The 20,221-nt window shown below is 39.4% G+C and overlaps 2 protein-coding genes across 3 annotated transcripts in view; one reads left to right on the forward strand and one right to left on the reverse strand.

Moving 5' to 3' along the window:
* The window catches only part of nt5dc1 (5'-nucleotidase domain containing 1), a 59,851-nt gene extending 40,181 nt beyond the window's left edge, over window positions 1-19,670 (reverse strand). The window contains exons 1-6 of one of the 2 annotated variants that reach the window (XM_067483109.1): window positions 18,793-19,670; window positions 16,935-17,026; window positions 15,245-15,316; window positions 15,022-15,131; window positions 14,827-14,906; window positions 14,650-14,731 (exon numbers count right to left, since the gene is read on the reverse strand). In XM_067483109.1, the coding sequence (XP_067339210.1) occupies window positions 14,650-14,731; window positions 14,827-14,906; window positions 15,022-15,131; window positions 15,245-15,316; window positions 16,935-17,026; window positions 18,793-18,885 (529 nt within the window). In that variant the 5' untranslated portion in view covers window positions 18,886-19,670. The remainder of the gene's footprint in view (window positions 1-14,649; window positions 14,732-14,826; window positions 14,907-15,021; window positions 15,132-15,244; window positions 15,317-16,934; window positions 17,027-18,792) is intronic. The other variant, XM_067483108.1, reaches the window with a different exon arrangement.
* col10a1b (collagen, type X, alpha 1b) lies at window positions 8,504-14,533 on the forward strand. The gene is made up of 3 exons (XM_067483106.1): window positions 8,504-8,655; window positions 9,315-9,438; window positions 12,076-14,533. The coding sequence occupies exons 2-3, from the start codon at window positions 9,330-9,332 to the stop codon at window positions 13,938-13,940; spliced, it is 1,974 nt and encodes a 657-aa protein (XP_067339207.1). The 5' UTR covers window positions 8,504-8,655; window positions 9,315-9,329; the 3' UTR covers window positions 13,941-14,533.
* Window positions 19,671-20,221: the final 551 nt, after the last annotated feature.

Genomic DNA, 20,221 nt, shown 5'->3' on the forward strand with positions numbered 1-20,221 from the left:
ATCAGGGGCTTACCTGCCTTGATTATTTAGTCAACGGAACATTGGTGTTGGTTAGGACATACCGCTGAATCCATGGGGTTATTATACAAAATAAAAGCCAGTGATTAACGCCTCCATGGCTGAAACGTTATTGTTTTATATAATAAATAATGGTGTCCCACTGTCCCAGCTGAAAATGAACAGCCCGGTAGCAGTCGACTTTTTGCGCTTGCTATGCTGGTACTTTCTACCATCTACAGTACAAATGTTATGATGTTCATGTCATCATAAAAGACATGATGCCCCTCCTGTGCTTCAAATGGAGCTCATTGACCTGCAGTTCAACTCTGACCTCAAAGCCAAGTTCAGGGAGGTGAGTGGAAAAGCAGACAAGCTTGAGCAATTTTTGAGAGAACTGACCCCTGGCTCCCCTGAACCTGTGCCTTTTTGGAGCACATATTTGTGTAAAACGTTTTTCTCTAACTTGAACTTCAATAAGGGTCTCAACTGCTTCCTCCCTCAAGCCAAATGTGGCTCAGCTATGTGAGAGGAAGCACTGCCAGGTCTCTGGCAGCAAGAAACAAAAAAAAAGCAAGAGAAGCCATGTTCAGAAGAACTGTACGTGTTCATGTTCAGAAGAACCCATTGAAGTTAAAGAACTGTTAGTAGTGATGTTTGAGAAGATTCGGTTTTTTAAAGCTTTTATTCTGGAATACCTGATGTGGCGCATCCCTTTACCTGAAGTAAAGGGATGCAAATGTTTGCATCAACCTGTATATGGCATGGAATGTTTGACACATGTAGTTTGGTTTGGTTATTGTTAAAATATAGGGATTCATTGTCCACAACTACTATGTCGGGTTTGTTGGCCACTACCAGTTTATAAATCTGTATCTGGAAGTCCCATAGGATCTTAGCTCTATCATTTTCCACCACCTTTGGAAGAGTGTTCCATTTTGACTTTGGGACTTCCAGCCTGCATTCGGTGGACTCGTGCGGTAAGTGTATTGCGTCACTTCCTGTTTCTGAACACTCTTCGGTTTTTACCGAAGGACTGTTTACTGATTAATTGTAGCTGTTATTTTTACTTAAATAAGTGATTTCTTCACACAAGAATTAATACTTGAGTCGTAACATTCGCCTGTATTACACAAGCACCTGCTCTTGCAAAACATAACCAGCAAAAAAGGGCTGACCTAGCGTAGCCCCTGCTAGCTGTCCCCCGGCAGTTCCCGAGCAGCAGGGAAGCCAGTGCGGCTGGGTGACGGTTCGTAAGAGATCTAATGCTAAACAGACGCCCGAGGCTCACCACCAGTCGGTTCATGTTTCTAATCGTAATCGTAAACAATGTCGGACTCCGTAATTTTCTCTGGACCCCTGCCAAATCTGACCAGTGACGACATGTACACCCGCATGTCGTCATTCAACCGCTGGCTGTCTAGGTGGTGTCCAGCAAACGATGTGGGCTACATAGATAATTGGAAACGTTTTTGGGGAAAACCTAGGCTGATTAGGAGAGATGGCATCCATCCTACTTTAGATGGTGCAGCTTTCTTATCCAGAAATATGGCTGGTTTTATTAAACAACTAAAAGTATGACAATCCAGAGTTGAGCCTAGGATGCAGAGATCCAGTCCTACACGCCTCTCTGCAGTGTCCATACAACCGTCACCCCCCCACAACTCCCACATACCTATAGAGACTGTGTCTGTTCCCCGACCAACTAAATTACATAAACCAAAAACGACAAAAGGAGTTAATCATAATAACCTAATAAAAGTTAAGACTACGCCTCTTACAGAACAAAACCCCAAAACTATTAAATGTGGATTATTAAATATCAGATCTCTCTCTTCTAAATCTCTGTTAGTAAATGACTTAATAATCGATCATCAATTCGATTTATTTTGTCTCACTGAAACCTGGTTGCAGCAGGAAGAATATGTCAGTTTAAATGAGTCAACACCCCCAAGTCATATTAATTATCATGTTCCTAGAATCACAGGCCGAGGTGGAGGAGTTGCAGCAATCTTCCATTCTAGCTTATCAATAATTCCTAGACCTAAACAATAACATTTGAATTTACAGTGAAAGTGAAAAAGCAACAAATTTAAAGAAATTATTCTTTAATCATTTGCTTCCCCATATGTTAATACAATGGAAGGTAGCCACCTCCTGCACAACTAGATTATCTTGTTGACAATTCTGCAGCCTCACTACGTACAATACTCGATAGTGTTGCCCCTCTGAAAAAGAAGGCAGTAAACCAGCAGAGGCGATCTCCATGGTATAGTTCACAAACACGCAACTTAAAACAGGAAACACGAAAGTTAGACAGGAAGTGGCGTTCCAGAAAGTTAGAAGAATCTCATTTAGCCTGACAAAATAGTTTAAAAATGTACAAAAAAGCTCTCCGTGATGCCAGAACAGCATATTATTCATCATTAATAGAAGAAAACAAGAACAATCCCCGGTTTCTGTTCAGCACTGTAGCCAGGCTGACTAAGAGCCATAGTTCTGTTGAGCCTACTATTCCCTTAACTTTGAGCAGCAATGACTTCATGACTTTCTTTTGAATAAAATTGTAGCTATTAGAGAACGAATTCACCAGATCCTCCCCCCAAATATTACAGATAGATCTTCATGTACAGCAGTGCTAGAGTCATCGATAAGGCCCCACTCCCTGTTAGACTGCTTTTTACCCATAGATCTCTCTGAGCTAACTTCAATTATTACCTCATCTAAACCAACAACCTGTCTGCTAGACCCTATTCCAACTAAGCTGCTCAAGGAAGCTTTACCCTTAATGGATACGTTCGTATTAGATATTATCAATCTATCTTTAGAAACAGGCTATGTACCACAGGCCTATAAGGTAGCTGTAATTAAACCATTACTTAAAAAACCCTGTCTTGACCCAGGTGTTTTAGCCAATTACAGACCAATATCTAATCTTCCCTTTGTTTCTAAAATAATTGAAAAATGCACACAAAGGTTAGCTATGGAGTTCCACAAGGCTCTGTGTTAGGACCAATACTTCTTACTTTATATATGTCTCCTTTAGGCAACATTATTAGAAAACACTCCATAAATTTCCACTGCTATGCTGATGATACCCAGCTATATTTATCTATGGAACTAGATGAAAATAATCAGTTAATAAAGCTTCAAGCCTACAAGACATAAAGGCCTGGATGCCCCACAATTTTTTACTTCTAAACTCAGACAAAACTGAAGTCATAGTATTTGGGCCCAAAAATCTCAGAGATATGATGTCCAACCATATTGTTACTCTAGAGGTCTGGCCTCCAGTACTACTGCAAGGAACCTTGGAGTTATTTTTGACCAGGATTTGTCCTTTAGCTCACATAAAATAAATCTCTAGAACAGCCTTCTTCCACCTACGGAACATTGCCAAAATTAGGAGCATCCTGTCTCAAAGTGATGCCGAAAAACTGGTCCATGCATTTGTTACCTCTAGGTTGGACTACTTTAATTCCCTACTTTCAGGATGCCCCAGTAACTCCCTAAAGAGCCTGCAATTAATCCAAAATGCTGCAGAAAGCGTGCTGACTGGAACTAGCAAGAGAGATCATATTTCACCTTCACTAGCTTCTCTCCATTGGCTTCCCATTAAATCTAGAATAGAATTTAAAACCCTGCTTCTTACCCTGCAAATGAATAACTTGTTTAAAATGTTTCCAGTCAGGATTTAGAGTACATCATACTACAGAAACAGCTGAGTCAAATCAATTAGTCAAACCTTAAGTATGACTAAAAGACAAAGGCCCGGGCGTCCTGTAATTTCCTAGTTCTAAATTTGGATAAAACTGAAGATATTGTATTTAGGCCCCAAAGAAATCTTAGACATATGCTGTGTAACTATGGTTAGACAAGTTACATTAGATATGTTATTTAACACATAAAACAAATCTCAAGAACAGCTTTCTTCAATCTGCAGAATATTGCAAAATGTAGGACCATGTTGTTTGAAAGTGCATGTTACTTTTACACTGGACTACTGTAATTGCATACTATTAGGATGATCAAATAACTACCTAAAAATTCCTGAATTATTCCCGAATGCTGACTAGTAGTGACTAGAATTAGCAAGTGGGATAATATCTCTCCATCATTAGCTTCTCCATCAAATGGCTTCCTATAAGATCTAGAATAGACCCTGAAAATTTCCTCATCATACACAAACCCCTAATGGTCAAGCTCCACTGTATCTTAAAGACCTCATAGTACTGTATTATTTTAATAGACCAATTAAAGAACAGAGTCCAGGTCTCCTTGTGCTTCCCAGATTTTCAACATTACAATGGGAGGCAGAGCCCTTAACTATCAAGCTCCTCTGCTGTGGAACCAGCTCCCAGTTAAGATTTGGACGGCAGATACCCTCTCTACTTTTTTGGACTAAAATCTTCCCTTTAGGTAAAGCTTATCTTGGAGCCTGCTCAGTGTCTCTGAACCAGTACTTTCTTAGTGCCCAAACACTCTTACTGCAATAAATTACACAGGCTTCTTAAGGGGGAATGTGTACAGCCAATTAACGTGTTCATACTTGCACGAGACCCACTCTGATTTGTGTGGTTTTTCTTCACTGTAGTTGGTGCTTTGACAAGTTTAGAGCAACAGAAAGGAGGCTCCTCTAAAAAGCAAATATTACAGTACCTGGTCACACATACAGTTTTGGTATGCACAAAAGACCAGCAGGCCCATACAGGGATGATGTAATTGCAGGACACGCAGGTCTTTGCAACCCCATCTTCTTACCTCTCCTATTCTCTCTTCCCCATGCATTTATGTCGCCATTGCACAACATTAACTTTGCATGTTCTTTCAGGTAGTTGTGCGTCTTTCTCTCTGTACCTCTCTACAGCAGTAGCTCCAATGCTCGATGTACAACGGCACTATGTTTACCTTGATTAAATCAGATACAAATGGCAAAAGAATGCTACATATCAACATACCATTACACTTATGACTATATCAGTTTTCTCCTTGTTAAGCATTTTTTGTGGCTCACTAATTCTGGGTGTCCTAACCTTAATTCTAGCTTTCTGTACATTTTATCAGTTTTTTCTTTAAGTGTCTTATAGTACAAATACTGCTGTAGGCAGTTACTTTGGCAGTAGGATGTTACAACATGAGTAGTGCAAAAATAAAACTAAAAAGGTTTTGGATCGTATATCCTGAACAGTTTCAACCAGTGCTATTTTGTTAGCCTATAAGTATTCATTGAGGCCAATAGTAAAACACCACCCTCCCCACCCCCACCAACCCTTTACTTTTCTTCAAAACATAGTGTAGAACAGTGAAAGTCTTGACTACACCTTGGTGCTACTATATTTTGTATTATGATAATTCGGTAAACAGAGTCTGAACACGTTCGGGAACAACCCCTGTCTTCACCAAAGTTTGAAGCAGCATTAAGTAATGTCTAGCGTGCAGCAGTGGTATGTTAAGATGTTTGGTGGGGCTAAACAATGGTTACAGCCGACCCTTCCCAGAAATACCACCCATCCTGGAATCAGGAGGTGTCTCACTGAGGAGAGACCGAGGATAACTCCATATCATACTGTCAGGACTGCTTTCCATACAGTTCATCGCCCCTCCTAATTACATGTTTATGTACCATGACTGCATTTTGCCATACACAGCAAGAATCTAAGTAGCTGTTCCCATTAAACCTCACAGTCGCCAGATATATACAGGGAGGTATTAATTCTGACACACCAACAAAAAAAAAAAAAAGATCCCAGTGAAATAAAAAAGCAGCCATGCCTTACTGCGGTCAAAACCACTTTCATGGTGAGATGCAGTGGCATATCTGCAGCTTACAAAGTTGTTAAATGTCGACTCCACCCCCGCACTACCCTGTCATTTAATTCAAAGAGTTTACCAAAGATGCCCTCAGTTCACTGAGAACGCATCTGCGGCTGCTGAGACGCTGGCAGTTTGAATGATACAACCAAATTGAAGAGAGATTTTTCAAAAAGCAGAGCTCTATCATACAGTAGGTGCACCAATCAGGCTAGTTACTCAACTTTATTTATATATATAGCACCAATTCACAACAAAGTCATCTCAAGGCACTTTACAGAATAAAGTCAAGACTATAAAGATGTATAGAGAGAACCCAACAATTCCCCTTTAGGCACGCCCTAGGCAGCAGTGGAGAGGAAAAACTCCCTTTAATGGGAGAAGCCTCCAGCAGAACCAGGGTCGGGGTGGGCGGCCATCTGCCTTGACCGGTTGGGGTGAGTAAAAAAGTAGAGAGAGAAAAGTAAAGAGTTTCCCCAGACAACATGTTACTTCACATTTCTTTTACTAATTCAATTTTTTTAAAAATGAAAGAATTGCTTTAGGTGGACGGTATTTCAGCAAAAATGACATTAATTTTACATTTTGTGGAAATCTTATGTATTGTGTTTGTGCTACAATTTGGAATGGACAGTCAAATTGGTAAAGATAGAGAAGATATAAACAAATCTACTGGGATTACTTTCCAGCTCCACAACCAGCCAGCAGCAGCTCCACAACAACAAATACACATCACGTCATTTTATATGTAGGCTTAGTATGGATTGAACAAGACAGCTGAAGCATTTTGAGTCAGAGTTAACTATTTTTTTGTCTTCGCTACAGGTTTGCATTTGGTAGAAATTGGAATCCACTTTTTTTTTTATCCAACTACCATGTTTATGAAGTTCCCATCATGCACACAAGCTGAATGAGAACCTTCACCCACTGGATATTGTGTGAAAGAAGAGTAGCGCCCGTAGCAGTAATGCACTTAGTAGTTTGTGCAACAAATAGCATTTTTTATCCAGCTCATCTCTAGCTCACACTGCAATATAAAAAGTCACTGATTCCACTATCTCAGGCAACAACTTTTTTTCTGTGGTTTTGTTTCTGGTTTTGTTGTGACACACACACACACAAACAAAAAAAACTCAAACAGCACACACAACTGCTACTAACTGATGTTAACAATCCTCCTCCGTGTTTGTTTTGCTGTGAAGTTTGATCATATGAGTTTCTGTGAGATTCCAGATCCTATAAATCATCACTCTAAAATAATTTGGAATAAACACAGAATGTGTTGTCCTGCCTCTAGTGGTTGTTTTGGGGTTCCCTCCTCTGAGCCAAGCATCAACAAGGAAGCATGACAAGGGTGATACAGATCCTCAAAAAAATAGCTGGCATGTGCCAGGCTCTTGTACAGGCAAGGCTCATGTAATTGCAGAGAGCTGAGGGTTTTGCAAAACTGTCCGCATTAAGCATGAATTTAGCTTAACACAGCAAATACTGTAAATCACAGCAGAAGCTGAGCAAGTGAGCAATACGCAGTTTTGTTACATGTTCTTTCGGAACACCAGTTTTAGTAGTAACAGCATTGCATGAGCATTTAACTCAGAATTGGACAGTTCATTCTTATATTGTTCTCTGGATAAATGAGTGGTATTCACTACTCTTTAAACACAATATTTCACTTTTTACATTATAGATCTGCTCATTATTCCAGTTTTTGTCAAATATATGATGTAAATTTGTGAAACTCTCATTCGGAAGAAGACATGCATCAGCACATTCACAACTGTGAGCCATAGGATTCGATCTATCCAACTGAGTAGTAACTGTATTCCAACTGTTGCCACTGAACTGCACACAAGGCTTCTCATGGGCTGAAGCAGGTGGAACTGAACCTCACTTCTGCCTCCTGGTGTCTTAAAGTGGCACTGTAAATCCCTGCAGCAGACCACATGGCACTTTACAACCGCCATCACCAAGACAATATACAGAAATAAACCTGCCATCATCATGATAGGCTTTACAATGTGAGATTTAAATCTCAACACAAATCACATTGCTGTTCAGTTTAAAAATCCATCTAAACTGGGGTATAATTTCAGATGGAACCATAATTGAATGAAAACATCCCTCTGGTGCATGTAGACCACCACAGGCTCACTGGTCCCATGTGTTCAGATGGGAGGAAAATACTGTCAGATTCACATAGTCTTTACTTTTCCAGAAAAACGCCCTGTGGTAAGCTACTTAGTCAACAACTTAATGTTTTTAGACTAAAAATTGACACCTGCATTTGAGCAGTTAGAAACACAAAAAAAAGACAGACAGTTTAACAATCCTGACTCATCTGTCAAAAACTGCAAACAGTGATTAAAGTGTCAGAGTTAAGGCTGAATAAAGGATGTTAGATTTAGGATTTGCACAACCGCTTGCCACAAATCTAACTGCAGATTACCCAAATGACATAAATCAAGAATCTAACTTATGAAAATGTCACCCAAAGACAATCTGACAGAAATCCCATACGGTTTCATTGTACAAACAGAGAGAGCCACATGAAGAGAGTGAGGTAGAGAGAAGACAGAGAGGAAAAGGAGGGACCGTTACCCTGAAGTGACAGGCCTCCTGAGGACATGGCACCCATCATTATAGATGACATCAGAGCAGGGAGGGCTTTCCACGCAAGGTAGATCCTTTATGATGCTGGAGTGTGGGTCTGTATAAATACACTGAGTCTATTGCCCTGGGAAGCAGCAGCTGCCGCTCAGACAGACTTTACAACTAAGGATTTAACAGCACCAATAGGACAGCAGCCTCCTAAATTCACCTCTGTTTCTTTGGAGCGTAAACCTTCCGGTAAGATGACTTTTTGTCTGATTTCAGGTTAGTGCACTGGGGGATTCCCAACTGCAGACTGGCTCAGTGAAAGGCTGATTGTTGCAAGCATTACAAATGTATTGAGCCATGTGCCATGATTGTGTTCATGCTGGGACACAATTTGTGCCTGTGAGTGTTTTAGTTTTATTAAAACACGGAGGTTTTTAAGTGCTCTGTGAGCCAGCTTGCTTCTTTTAATGTTTGACAAATAAGACACAGATTCTGTAGCAAAGAAGAATATAGAATACATATATATATATATATATATATATATATTAAAAAAAAACAATAAAACACAGATGTTATGATTTGACTTTATATATATATATATATATATATATATATATATATATATATATATATATATATATATATATATATATATATATATATATATATATATATATATAGTTACTCGTTTCAGCATTAGTAGGATTTGGCTGGTTAAGATTATTCTCATTCTGAGTATTATATTAACTGGTGCACAAACAATGTTGCACCACTTTCAAGTCTGAGTCAAGTGCAGCAACAATGGTGCCATTTTGACTATCACACATGGCCCTTCAGTTGCTGATTGTCATTTGAAACTAAAGAAGTGATGTGATGCCTTTTCTAATAAGCTGATTATGTCCTTGCAGGTTTCGCTTCACAAGATGGACCTGAGAGTAACAGGCCTTCTCCTCGTCCTCCTAGCTTTGGCTGAGGCAACCCCTGAGAGGTACTACCATGTAAACAAGACTCCCTACCCTGTTAAGAGTCATGGTGAGTCATATAGCTCTTTCTCATAAAAAAAAAACTTTATAAAACACGCACAAACAATCCTGTCTAGTCCAGTCTGATAACAGGAAATATTTAGCAGTTTATACAAATATGAATGTAAGCAAAAACTATTTAACAATAGAAAAGAACAGTATCTATCTTCAGTACAATAATAAGGGTCCTGCCAGGCCCATTGTGTATTTCGGTTCACTGCAGGATGCACGGCAAAGCTGAGTTTATCTGACTCTATTCAGCAGTTTTTGTTTAAGTGCAATTGCAAAACTTCTTACAGATTTTGATTTAAAGCTCCAAAAAGCAGAAAAAGCAAGCAGACACCAAAGATGTTCTAATGCAATTTACAAGTGATATGTCAAGTTTAACCGTTGGCAATTATTAGTGACTGCACAAAAATGTGTTATACAACTTCTCTGCATTTACTTAACAACTTACTGTGACCCAGTGTCGAATCCAATTACACCCATGGCTGTAATCACTTATCTGAAAATGTGAACCTTACAAGTATGGCACATTTCTTCATTAACTACAGATTCAAATAATTATCATCATTATCATCAGCACCACTTCTGTGACCTTTTGCTAAAATTCACTTTTATGCAGCTTGCCAGACTCAGTAAATTAAAATTCCACAGCATCACACTCCCACCTTCATTAACTTTCATCAAAGTGCACACACTGTGCAGAACTGTATATAGCTGTGAGTTGTGTACTTGTGTCCTGGATAAAACAATGACTTAAGAAGAAAACTCTCACTTTTGAATGTGTCATAAAAGAAAAGCCAAAGCACTGGTCATGGAATAACTACCAGGCAGATGAAGAACAATATGTTTTATAACCCAGTTAAACAAAGACTGAAATTTTACGTTTAAAAGTTTTGTTTTTGAAGAGGTTCTGATGTGGTTTGGCTGTTTACCTCCACATAAAAATAGAAGAGAAGGTCCAAACTAAGTGCAGACACGCCCTAACAAACTGTTTTGTGGTATTAAAAGAATATATATATTAAAAAAAAAAAAATAAATAAAAATAAAATCACACCACACAATGAGCAACACAGGCTGCTAAAGTTTAAATCTAACAAACAAAAAGCAGCAAATTTACTGTAATGTCAGTCTTCAGCTGAGATGACACCAGTTTAGCAAATATAAAAGTATCAATACAACTACAAAATACAAGGCTTTGCAAAGACCCAAATTTAAAATGTATATTGATGGGACACTAAAAGTAGGTGAAGAAGTACTTTAAATGTCACACGTGGTTTAGCTCCTGGGTTAGCTGGGGCCAGTGTTATCACCTCCGTGTTGTAGTGTAGTAGTGTCTGGCAAGTGTATAGTGTTTATGACTGCCAAATGTTCCAGTTCTGGCAAAAATATATCCTTTGGGATTTCAAACACATCCACATGTGGTTTGAAAATCACAGGCCTGTCAACGCATTTTCTTCTCAAAACTCCATTTCAAAACAGAGGCCAACACAGCTGGATGTGTTTGTTTGACAGGTCATACACTCCTTTGGTAAGAATGATCATATAGAAAAAAATAGTGATGGCAGTTTTACCACGGATACTGTTTCTTCACTGTTCAATCATGGACACAGTGCCTATCTATGCCTTTTTCAAGTTAATGCCCTAGTAAATTAATCTTCAGTTGATTTTATTTATATTATAAATATCTGAATTGCACCATATATATATATATTAAAAGCATGTTTAATAATCTATGTATATACGGAACATTTATTTTAAAACTCATACCTTAAAAATACATTTTAAAATGTTTTCATATGATTTAGAATGCAGAAGAAAAGTTAAAACTCTCTCTTCTCTTGTCCAAAAAAAAAAAAAAAAAACTTGTCCACTGCCACAAATTACATTTATGAGGTACGATTGTCCTTATGTGTACTTATAATAAATATAGATTAGTAAGTAATAACATCCAGTTAAATAACAAACTGATATTATGAACCCACTTTGTGCATATAAGTACTAATTTGACCTTGCCCATAAACTTTATGCTATGTGGCAGGATGTGCATCATGGTGATGTAGACAACTTGCTTATGAACTAACTATACATTAATGGTTATGAGCAGGTTATGGGATAATTTAAGGGTACAGTATATTGCAGTTGAATTAAACTGCAATGCACAGGAGCCACTGGGTCTCACGCCAGCAGACCTATGTTGGGTGAGAATGACACGAGACTCTCTTGGGGGAAAAAAAACCCCACAACCCTTTCCACAATCACAGGGAGTGGTGTTTAAAGTCAGGTCGTGATGTTATTTAGGACAAGCCCATAGTTTTTAGTGTTATTCAAGGACCATGGAGGAATCGTATGTAATTTACTTTAAGGACCAGGGGGTCAAAGAATGGGAGAAGAAAAGCTTAAAATTGAAGTAATTTCTTGATCTTATACATCCGCTTAAGTTTGTCATTCAATTACCTTTGTCAACAGTTGTTGCCACTGTGCAATTCAGCTCAGTCAAATCGAGTGTCAGTTCAATAAAAACTTTAATCATCAAACTTACGCAAACTGACAAAGACATCTTAACATTATCATATCATATCAGAATTTGTTCACACTATTGACTTGATTACATTACACCTAAACATATTTTTTAATTTCCTAGCTGTTGCAGGCCCAGAAGGAGCTCAAGGTCCTCCAGGTCCTCCAGGTGAGCCAGGACCAATGGGACCACCTGGACCCCCAGGAAAAAGTGGTGTAGGACATACTGGACCACAAGGCCCACCAGGACCTCCTGGGGCTCCTGGATTCTCTCAAGCAGGTAAACCTGGTACACCAGGTGCCCCTGGAAAACCAGGCGGACCTGGCATACCCGGTGAGAGAGGGGCACCTGGTGCAACTGGCCATATGGGTCCCAGGGGTGCACCTGGTACACCTGGAACACCTGGACCTGCTGGGCTTTCCTCTGTCGGAAAACCTGGACCATCTGGTATTCCTGGAGCAATGGGACCAAGAGGAGAACCTGGTCTGAAGGGACATCCTGGTATTCCAGGTCTTCCAGGCCCCAAAGGAGAGAGAGGCATTGGAGTTCCTGGTGTCCAAGGACCATCAGGTCCAGTTGGACCAATGGGCCCAGCTGGTATGCCTGGCAAACCTGGAGTTGGTAAGTCTGGCAGCCCTGGCTATCCTGGAGAACCTGGAAAGGATGGCCTACCAGGAAGAGATGGTGCTTCAGGCCCAATGGGCATCCCAGGACCAAAAGGTCATCCGGGACCTCCAGGCACAGGAGCACCTGGGAAACCAGGTCAGAATGGTACACCAGGTATGCCGGGACCTATGGGGGCTAAGGGTCCACAGGGTCCAGCTGGTCAGCCAGGCTCCCCTGGCATGCCTGGTGTTGGCAAAACTGGTGAGCCTGGAATACCAGGCAGCAGAGGAAGCCCCGGTACTCCAGGTACCACTGGTCAGAAAGGAGAGCCAGGTCCAACTGGTTTCACTGGTCAGCCAGGTGCTCCTGGTCCTATTGGCCCAGCTGGACCACAGGGTGCAAGAGGATTTCAGGGTGAGGCAGGCCCAGTCGGACCTAAAGGTGACACTGGTATGGTAGGCGCACCAGGCCCAAGGGGAAGCAAAGGTGAACAGGGAGCTCAAGGTTTCTCTGGAAAACCAGGTGTCCCTGGGGCAGTAGGTCCTCCAGGAACGCCAGGACATACTGGTCATCAAGGTGTAAAGGGTGAACAGGGTCCTACTGGTGCCCCAGGAATCCCAGGTGCAAATGGAGCTCCAGGACTAAAAGGACACACAGGTCCCCCCGGAGCACCAGGAAAGAGTGGTGAGAGTGGAAGGCCAGGACCTATGGGACCTGTTGGTCCCCATGGCCCATCAGGTCCCCCTGGACTTAAAGGTCATCCAGGTCTCCCAGGCCCACCTGGCCCTGCCGGCTTGACCGCTAAGGGAATCGCTGGTCCTCATGGTCCACCTGGAATTCCAGGTGCCAGAGGTCAAGATGGTCTCCCAGGCCCTACTGGTCCTCCTGGTCCACCTGGCCCACCAGGAGAAGTGGTTTACCATCATGAGAAGAGCATGCCAATTAAGTCCCACGAGGTTATGATGCCTCACGGGTTGATGAAGGCCCCCATATCTGCCTTCAGTGCTTTGCTGACCACGGCCTATCCACCAGCTGGAGCCCCTGTTCAGTTCAGCCAGGTTCTGTACAATGGGGAGAACCATTATGACTCCCACAGTGGTGTGTTTACCTGCCAGATTCCAGGCCTTTACTATTTCAGCTATCACATGCATGTCAATGGTGCCAATGCATTGGTGGCCCTCTACAAAAATGAGGACCCAGTTGTTTTCAGCTATGATGAGTACAACAAAGGCTTCCTGGATCAGATGTCAGGCAGTGCTGTTCTTATGTTGCATGCTGGTGACAGAGTCTTTGTCCAGATCCCTGATGAGGAGAGTAATGGTATATTTGCAACAGATAATGTTCACTGCTCTTTCTCTGGGTTCTTGATTGCTTCAACGTGATTTCACAAATCCAAAATAACCTCAAAACCTAACAAATATTGAACTACTCAGAGAAGTAAAACAGTTTACAAAATTCCAAATTAAGATTGTAAAGTAAATATGGTTTTAAGTTTTACAATTTTAACTGCCTCATACAATTCTTTACAATGAAAAAAAACCTTCATATTGCTGATAAACAAGTTGACTGAGAAGTTTTAATGTTGACAAAAATTTTAAATTGATCCCCACCTAGTTTATCTCATGTGTGCCTTGCCTAAGAAATATGACACAATATTGGAAGATATCTCATGTGGTGCTCTACAACTGCCTGTAACGTTTACAGCACATCTTTATTTGTGTTTGTTTTTATTACTGTCTGTTGTTTAAGAATTTTCCTGTAATATACATAAAAAGACATGCAAAACTGTACTATAGCTTAGTAGAGATCTATGCATTCTCACAAGCACTGTGACCACCAAAAAACACAGAGAATGAGAAATTCAAACTGCTATTTTGTTTTTTCAAAACAATTATGTCCCATTGGATGTGTTAAGTTATGTACCGCTTACTGACCACAACACAGAATAAAAGTTCTAGTTTGAAAACGAAGAGTATCCACCGTGTATTGTGAGTTTTGTTCTTCCTTTCAATACTGGTTCTTGACAAGAAAGAAACAAGGCATAATTATTAATAAGCTAAAATGTATGCTAATTAGGAATGAAAGGCATACCTTTGAATGCAGATGTGTTGTAATTATGGTCAATGGCAGCAACCATATCTTTCCAAAAGTCAGAGTTCACCTCATTTCCTCGCTGTTCACAAAATATAAAGTTACATTTCAATGTTTTTTCCAGATGAAAATACAGACCAATAATATTAAATTATACTGTCTCTTCTTAAATATTACCTTGTGCATCATGTCCACAACTCTTCCACAGAGCAGAGCACCAGGTAGATCAAAGTAGTTGTCATAAAAATAGTATTTTGCTGCAAATACCAAAACAAAAGATCAGTTAAATCAATGACAAATAGTAAAAATGGTAGCGAGACAAATCACAGACATGCACAAGCCTATTGAGAAAGATTAATATGAACAACATACCGGATCTTGTGAAGGATGTATTGAGGCTGTTGAAGTGCTTCCACTCCCTTTTAGGACCAAACTGTTTGAGGATTTCTTCTGTACTGAGGTCAATAGTACCATGTGTTGCTCTAATCAAACAAAGCAAACATCAGTTATCTCACTTCAAAGATCTATTATGGTGAAAACTCTGGCAGCCTTGAAAAAGTCTAAAAAAGAAGTTTTGTGAGATGGATAAACACACCGTAAGACAGTTCCATCTTCAGCCAGCTTCACAAGGTTTCCATCCTCCAGATCCACCACTAGGCCTTTAAAGCTAAACAAAATTCAAAGTTATCAACTTGTTTGCTTTATACTTGTTAATAGTGCATACTTCACAGCTTTACCTCTCTAAAAACTATAAAAACCTATATAAAACTATATATACTACTGTCTACAAGACAAACGTCATTGTAGTATTTTTAGTTAAACAGATTCTAGATGTATGCAGGATGTGTGCACAATCCTGAAAACACTGGAAAGCTGCTAAAACAAAAGTGCAATTCAAACCTCCCATACAGCTAAAATCTTATATTTTTATGCTTCTATTGGTGGAGCAGGAAATATGTGAGATCACTTACACTTATATACAAGTCATGACTTGATTTAGAACCACTGGAATAACTGTAGAAGGGGTAAAGACCAAATGGACCCTTGTAGCCAGTGTGGGTTTGATGCCTCTTTTTAGTTCTTATCTCTTAAATAAAGCTATATGAGCCAACACCTTACAGCAGATCCATGTATACATTTGCCGATGCATAATGTCAGCAACAAAAACAAATTACAGCAACTCCCCATTACCACAATCTCTACTTGATGGTTTGGTGCCGAAGGCAAGAAAACTTTCACATTTTTATTTATTTATTAAATCATTACAAGGCTACAGAGGGACCCGATCCATGTGAATGTCCACTGCTATAGCCCAGTTAACTTTCTTAGTTTCATTTGAGTTTAAATCATACTTCCTTTGTTGTTCAAATACAGCTTGTAGGATTGGCTGATACTATAAGAGAAATATAACTCTTTTTTGAGAAACATTTAGTTTGTCTGTTTAGATCAGGACTTCAAAGTATCAAAACTATCTAATTAATCTCAAGAATGAAGTAAAGTAATTAGCAGTATGTGTTAAACAAAGCATACTACATCAACTTGGGTCCTTAGTCTGATTCCTTAGACACCTAAATGTACTTTTAATTACAATACCGTTTCAATATATGAAATTTAAACTGTTATTGACTGAATATCACAAATAGTAATAATTTAATCACTGCAATGAACGTGCTCTAATAAACTGTGGATTTAGAAGGAAAAAGCTTTAACAGAAGTGAAGCATTAGTTGATCTGGACAAACAACAGGGATCATTGATGGGTCAGTTAGTCTCTCCTACACACACTTAACACAGTGAAAGAGGTACAGCAACACGACAGTGTGTTTATTAAAAATATTAGTGACTTACCTCAAAAGTAATTAGTCTGGCCAGCAAGTCACTAGATTTGTTACTATCCACTTTTTTGCAAAATGGCTGCTAAAAGTCACTACGTCTAGCAAAAAAGGAGCTAAATTGGTAACCAACTATTGATGAGAAGAGAGCACTGTGTGAGTAGGAGGAAGCAGGGCTGTTTGGGCATTTCTGCAGTGAGTGTGTGTGTGTGTGTGTGTGTATACGCACATGTGTTAACTGTCTGTATGTAACATCGTCACAAGAAAAGAAAACAAACCAAGAGATTATGTTTTTGTTTTAGGTAAATGACTATGGCCCATATTTCATTATCAAATACCTAAAACTGACAAATAGCCTCATCAGTGCTAGTAATGATGATGATAACAGGGATTTATTATACCTATTTATATAATAGGTTCCCTGTAGGCTGGGAAAGTGCTGCTGCAGACTCACCAGAAATCCCAGTTAGCAGGGGTTAGGTTCAGCAGGTCTTTGTCATAACCTTTATGCTCCACCAGATACCTGGCAAAGCTTTCATAGATGAGCTGCAAGAAAAAAATAATGATGAAATAACATCACTCGCTAGCATGAGCAGCAAAGTCATATTGCAAATGACAATGGAAACTACAGTCAGGTGCAAAAGTTAGGACCCTCTTATTTTATAATGGCGTTTTTCATATAATATTTAATGTACAATTACTTGCTACAAATGTTTCTTAATCAGAAATTAATTAATTAAATAAATAAAACATTTTCGTTAATTTATCAAGGGGGAAGCAAACTTTTGCATTTTTTCATTTAAAATATTTTATTATAACTTTTTTAAATACACTCATTGACCATTTTTGTTATTTCTGATGATCGGATTAGGATCGAGTTTGCATCCCTTTACAATAAAACTGCACGTAGGATGATACAAACTTAACCCAAAACCTAGTACAATAACAATGTACATTCAACTTGTGTTCTTTCCTGTGTTATTGTGTCCTCAATGTTCTTTCATTATCAGAAATAACCAAAATGATCAAGGACTGTCTCTAAAGACAGCTATAGTAAAATAATGAAAATTTAAGTGCAAAAGTTTGCATACCCCTTAAAAACTAGATAAAAATTAACTTTAAAGCCTGATGAAGGCAGTTTTACCGAAATATGAATCCACTTATTGTGCAATAAATATGAATGCACAATAAGTGCATTAATTTTTGTTTTACTCTTTTTGCCATTTTAAAATAAGGGGCTAAAAATGTTGTACATGACTGTATCTGCCACTGAACACCAAGAGTGGGCAGGTTTTGCTTCCAATAAAGAAAAGCACAAGAGGATTTCCCCAATCGCTTTCTTCTTCTCAACTATACAATTTCATTTCACTTCACTGATGATTTTAATTTTTGGGAAAGATTCTGCACATTTAATGAATCAAACACAGTATATACCTATGTTTATATTTGTTTTTGTTAGCTAACCTGCAAATTCGGTCTATCTGCTGTTGGGTGTTGGGAAGACCAAAATAATGAGCTAAAAGAGGCTAAGAAACCAATAACCTTAAGGAGGAGAACAGAGTTGGGTGGTAATTTACTCTGGCGTTGTTACTACAAGTAGCATATTCTGCATTGCACATCATCATCCTCTCACCTACTGCTCATACAGAAATGTTTAATGTTTTTTATCTCAGTCTTATTTTTTAAGCAACAAGGGACTAATTAGTCCCTATGACTTATAACTAGAAAATTGGCAACACAATATTAGTTACTGTGCAATATGCATTAGTCTTAAATGCAGGCAGAATTTTAGGGGAAATCTTTAGCTTGACTGTTACGCTTAGTACCAGGTTCTTTCAATTACATCAGTCATTTAATCAAAGAAATTAATTACATGCATGGCGCAATAATACAGCATCAATGAAAACCGGGCCTAATATATATTAACAGCATAATTGGCTGGATTCACTCATTTTTATGACACAGAATGCAGATTTAACCTGTGAATCTGCCATTACAGTCGCTCCTAATAACAGCAAAAGCACATACACTGCTTTATGTAAATGCATGATGATATGAGGAGGGGGACATGGATGTGCCTCACCGCCGACGTTCAACCTGTGAGTCACGCAGACCGACTGCAGCATCATTCTACATTCAACCATCGAGCACCTTACTGTGAGCACCACAGGCGATGTGCACTTGACAAGTGACCGCTGAGCATACTGACAGTTCCGAGCTATTTTTAATCCAGATGCGTTCTGGATCGAGCGTGGTCACTGCCACCGTACCATTATGTATCGGGGCTGGCCGCCCACTTTACACACACTCACCCTGGAGGCCTCCTTCAGATGGTAGCGGCACAGCGTGTGGTCCAGGTCGAAGCCGATAACATCACTGTCTGACAGGCTGAAGTATTCGCTCATTGTAGCTGAAGCTAGAGGGACCAGCGGGGGAAGCGCTCGGTGCACAATGTTACTGTACACACATGAACTCGTGCACGGAGGACAGCACAACGCTACCGAGGAGTCAATGTCACCGACTGACGGCGGTGGGGATGGGACTGGGCTGTGCACACACTCTGCTCAGTCCTTGTCTACAGTAGACTGAAAATAAGTCTCCCTAAATCTAAAATTGATGCTCACGGAAAGGTTAACGTAGATAAGTTACCCATACAGAGGTAGAAGTGAAACTCCTGTGTGCCAGAAGAAGGCGGTAGAGAGACAGGTGCGTGCAGTGCTTCCTGGTGTGAAACCGTAACGCACAGAATATATGCGCAGAATGGATTTTGAAAGCCCGCTCAATTATGTTTGGTTAATTGAACTGCTCGTTCCAAATGTGAAATTCTTACTTAATATTAACGACTACGGCGGCGCATTTTATTCCCCAAAGAAAATGAAATAGAAACTACATTAAATAGCCCTAAGGCTCAGTTTAAAGCCTCTTTGTTGACATTTTAAAAAGTCAAAACCAAATTATCTGTCGACAGTTCTGTTTTACTATAGATATTTGGAAGTACTGAAAACTATCACATAACTACTGTGATACTGAAGACATCCTAAAAACCTGATTAATCTAAAGCAGGTTCTGAAACGTTCTCATGTTTAGGAGATCCCTTAGTCCCGTATCTCTTAAATACGAGAAACGTTTATCTTATCTACGAGATAATAATTCTTTCTTTTATCTTTGGTAAATGCAATGCGCCGCCGTAAAAGTCCTTTAAAGCCAAACAAATGTTACTCAGTATTTGTTGGATGGTTATGGCGTGCATTTACGGTACATTACTTTTCTGTAGTACAACTTTCTACTCCTACTTCAATAAATTTACGTAAATGTACTTTTTTAAATGTGTTTCCTATTTAACTACAAGTTAATATTTTTCCATAACATGTGTGTCATTTTATGTAAGTGCATAGAGGGATACCTACAAAAAGGAACACATGAGAAGGATGAGATAGGATTCTGTTCGTGGTTCCTTGCTAACTACATATCTTCCTTTTAAGCAAAAAAAAATTCAATATATTCTGTTGTTCTGTTTATAAATATAAATAATCTGCTATTACCAAATAATAATAAATAAATCTGTGGGAAATTTCTTGAAAAGTAACTGATGTTAGCCTATTGGAGGGCTACGATTTTAGCCCCAAACATCATGGAAACCAGATCAAATATGTTGTAGATATCTAAAACACATTTTCTAGTAACCTATCATTAACTTCTTCCTAATAGGATGCAGGTTCCCAGATATGATGATGGCATTTC

This window comes from Channa argus, chromosome 17 (genome assembly GCF_033026475.1).
Source record: "Channa argus isolate prfri chromosome 17, Channa argus male v1.0, whole genome shotgun sequence".
Taxonomy (NCBI): domain Eukaryota; kingdom Metazoa; phylum Chordata; class Actinopteri; order Anabantiformes; family Channidae; genus Channa; species Channa argus.

Coding starts and splice junctions, on each gene's coding strand:
- col10a1b (XM_067483106.1), top strand. CDS start 9,330: ATGGACCTGAGAGTAACAGGCCTTCTCCTCGTCCTCCTAGCTTTGGCT. Junction 9,439..12,075: donor CTACCCTGTTAAGAGTCATG/GTGAGTCATATA, acceptor TTAATTTCCTAG/CTGTTGCAGGCCCAGAAGGA.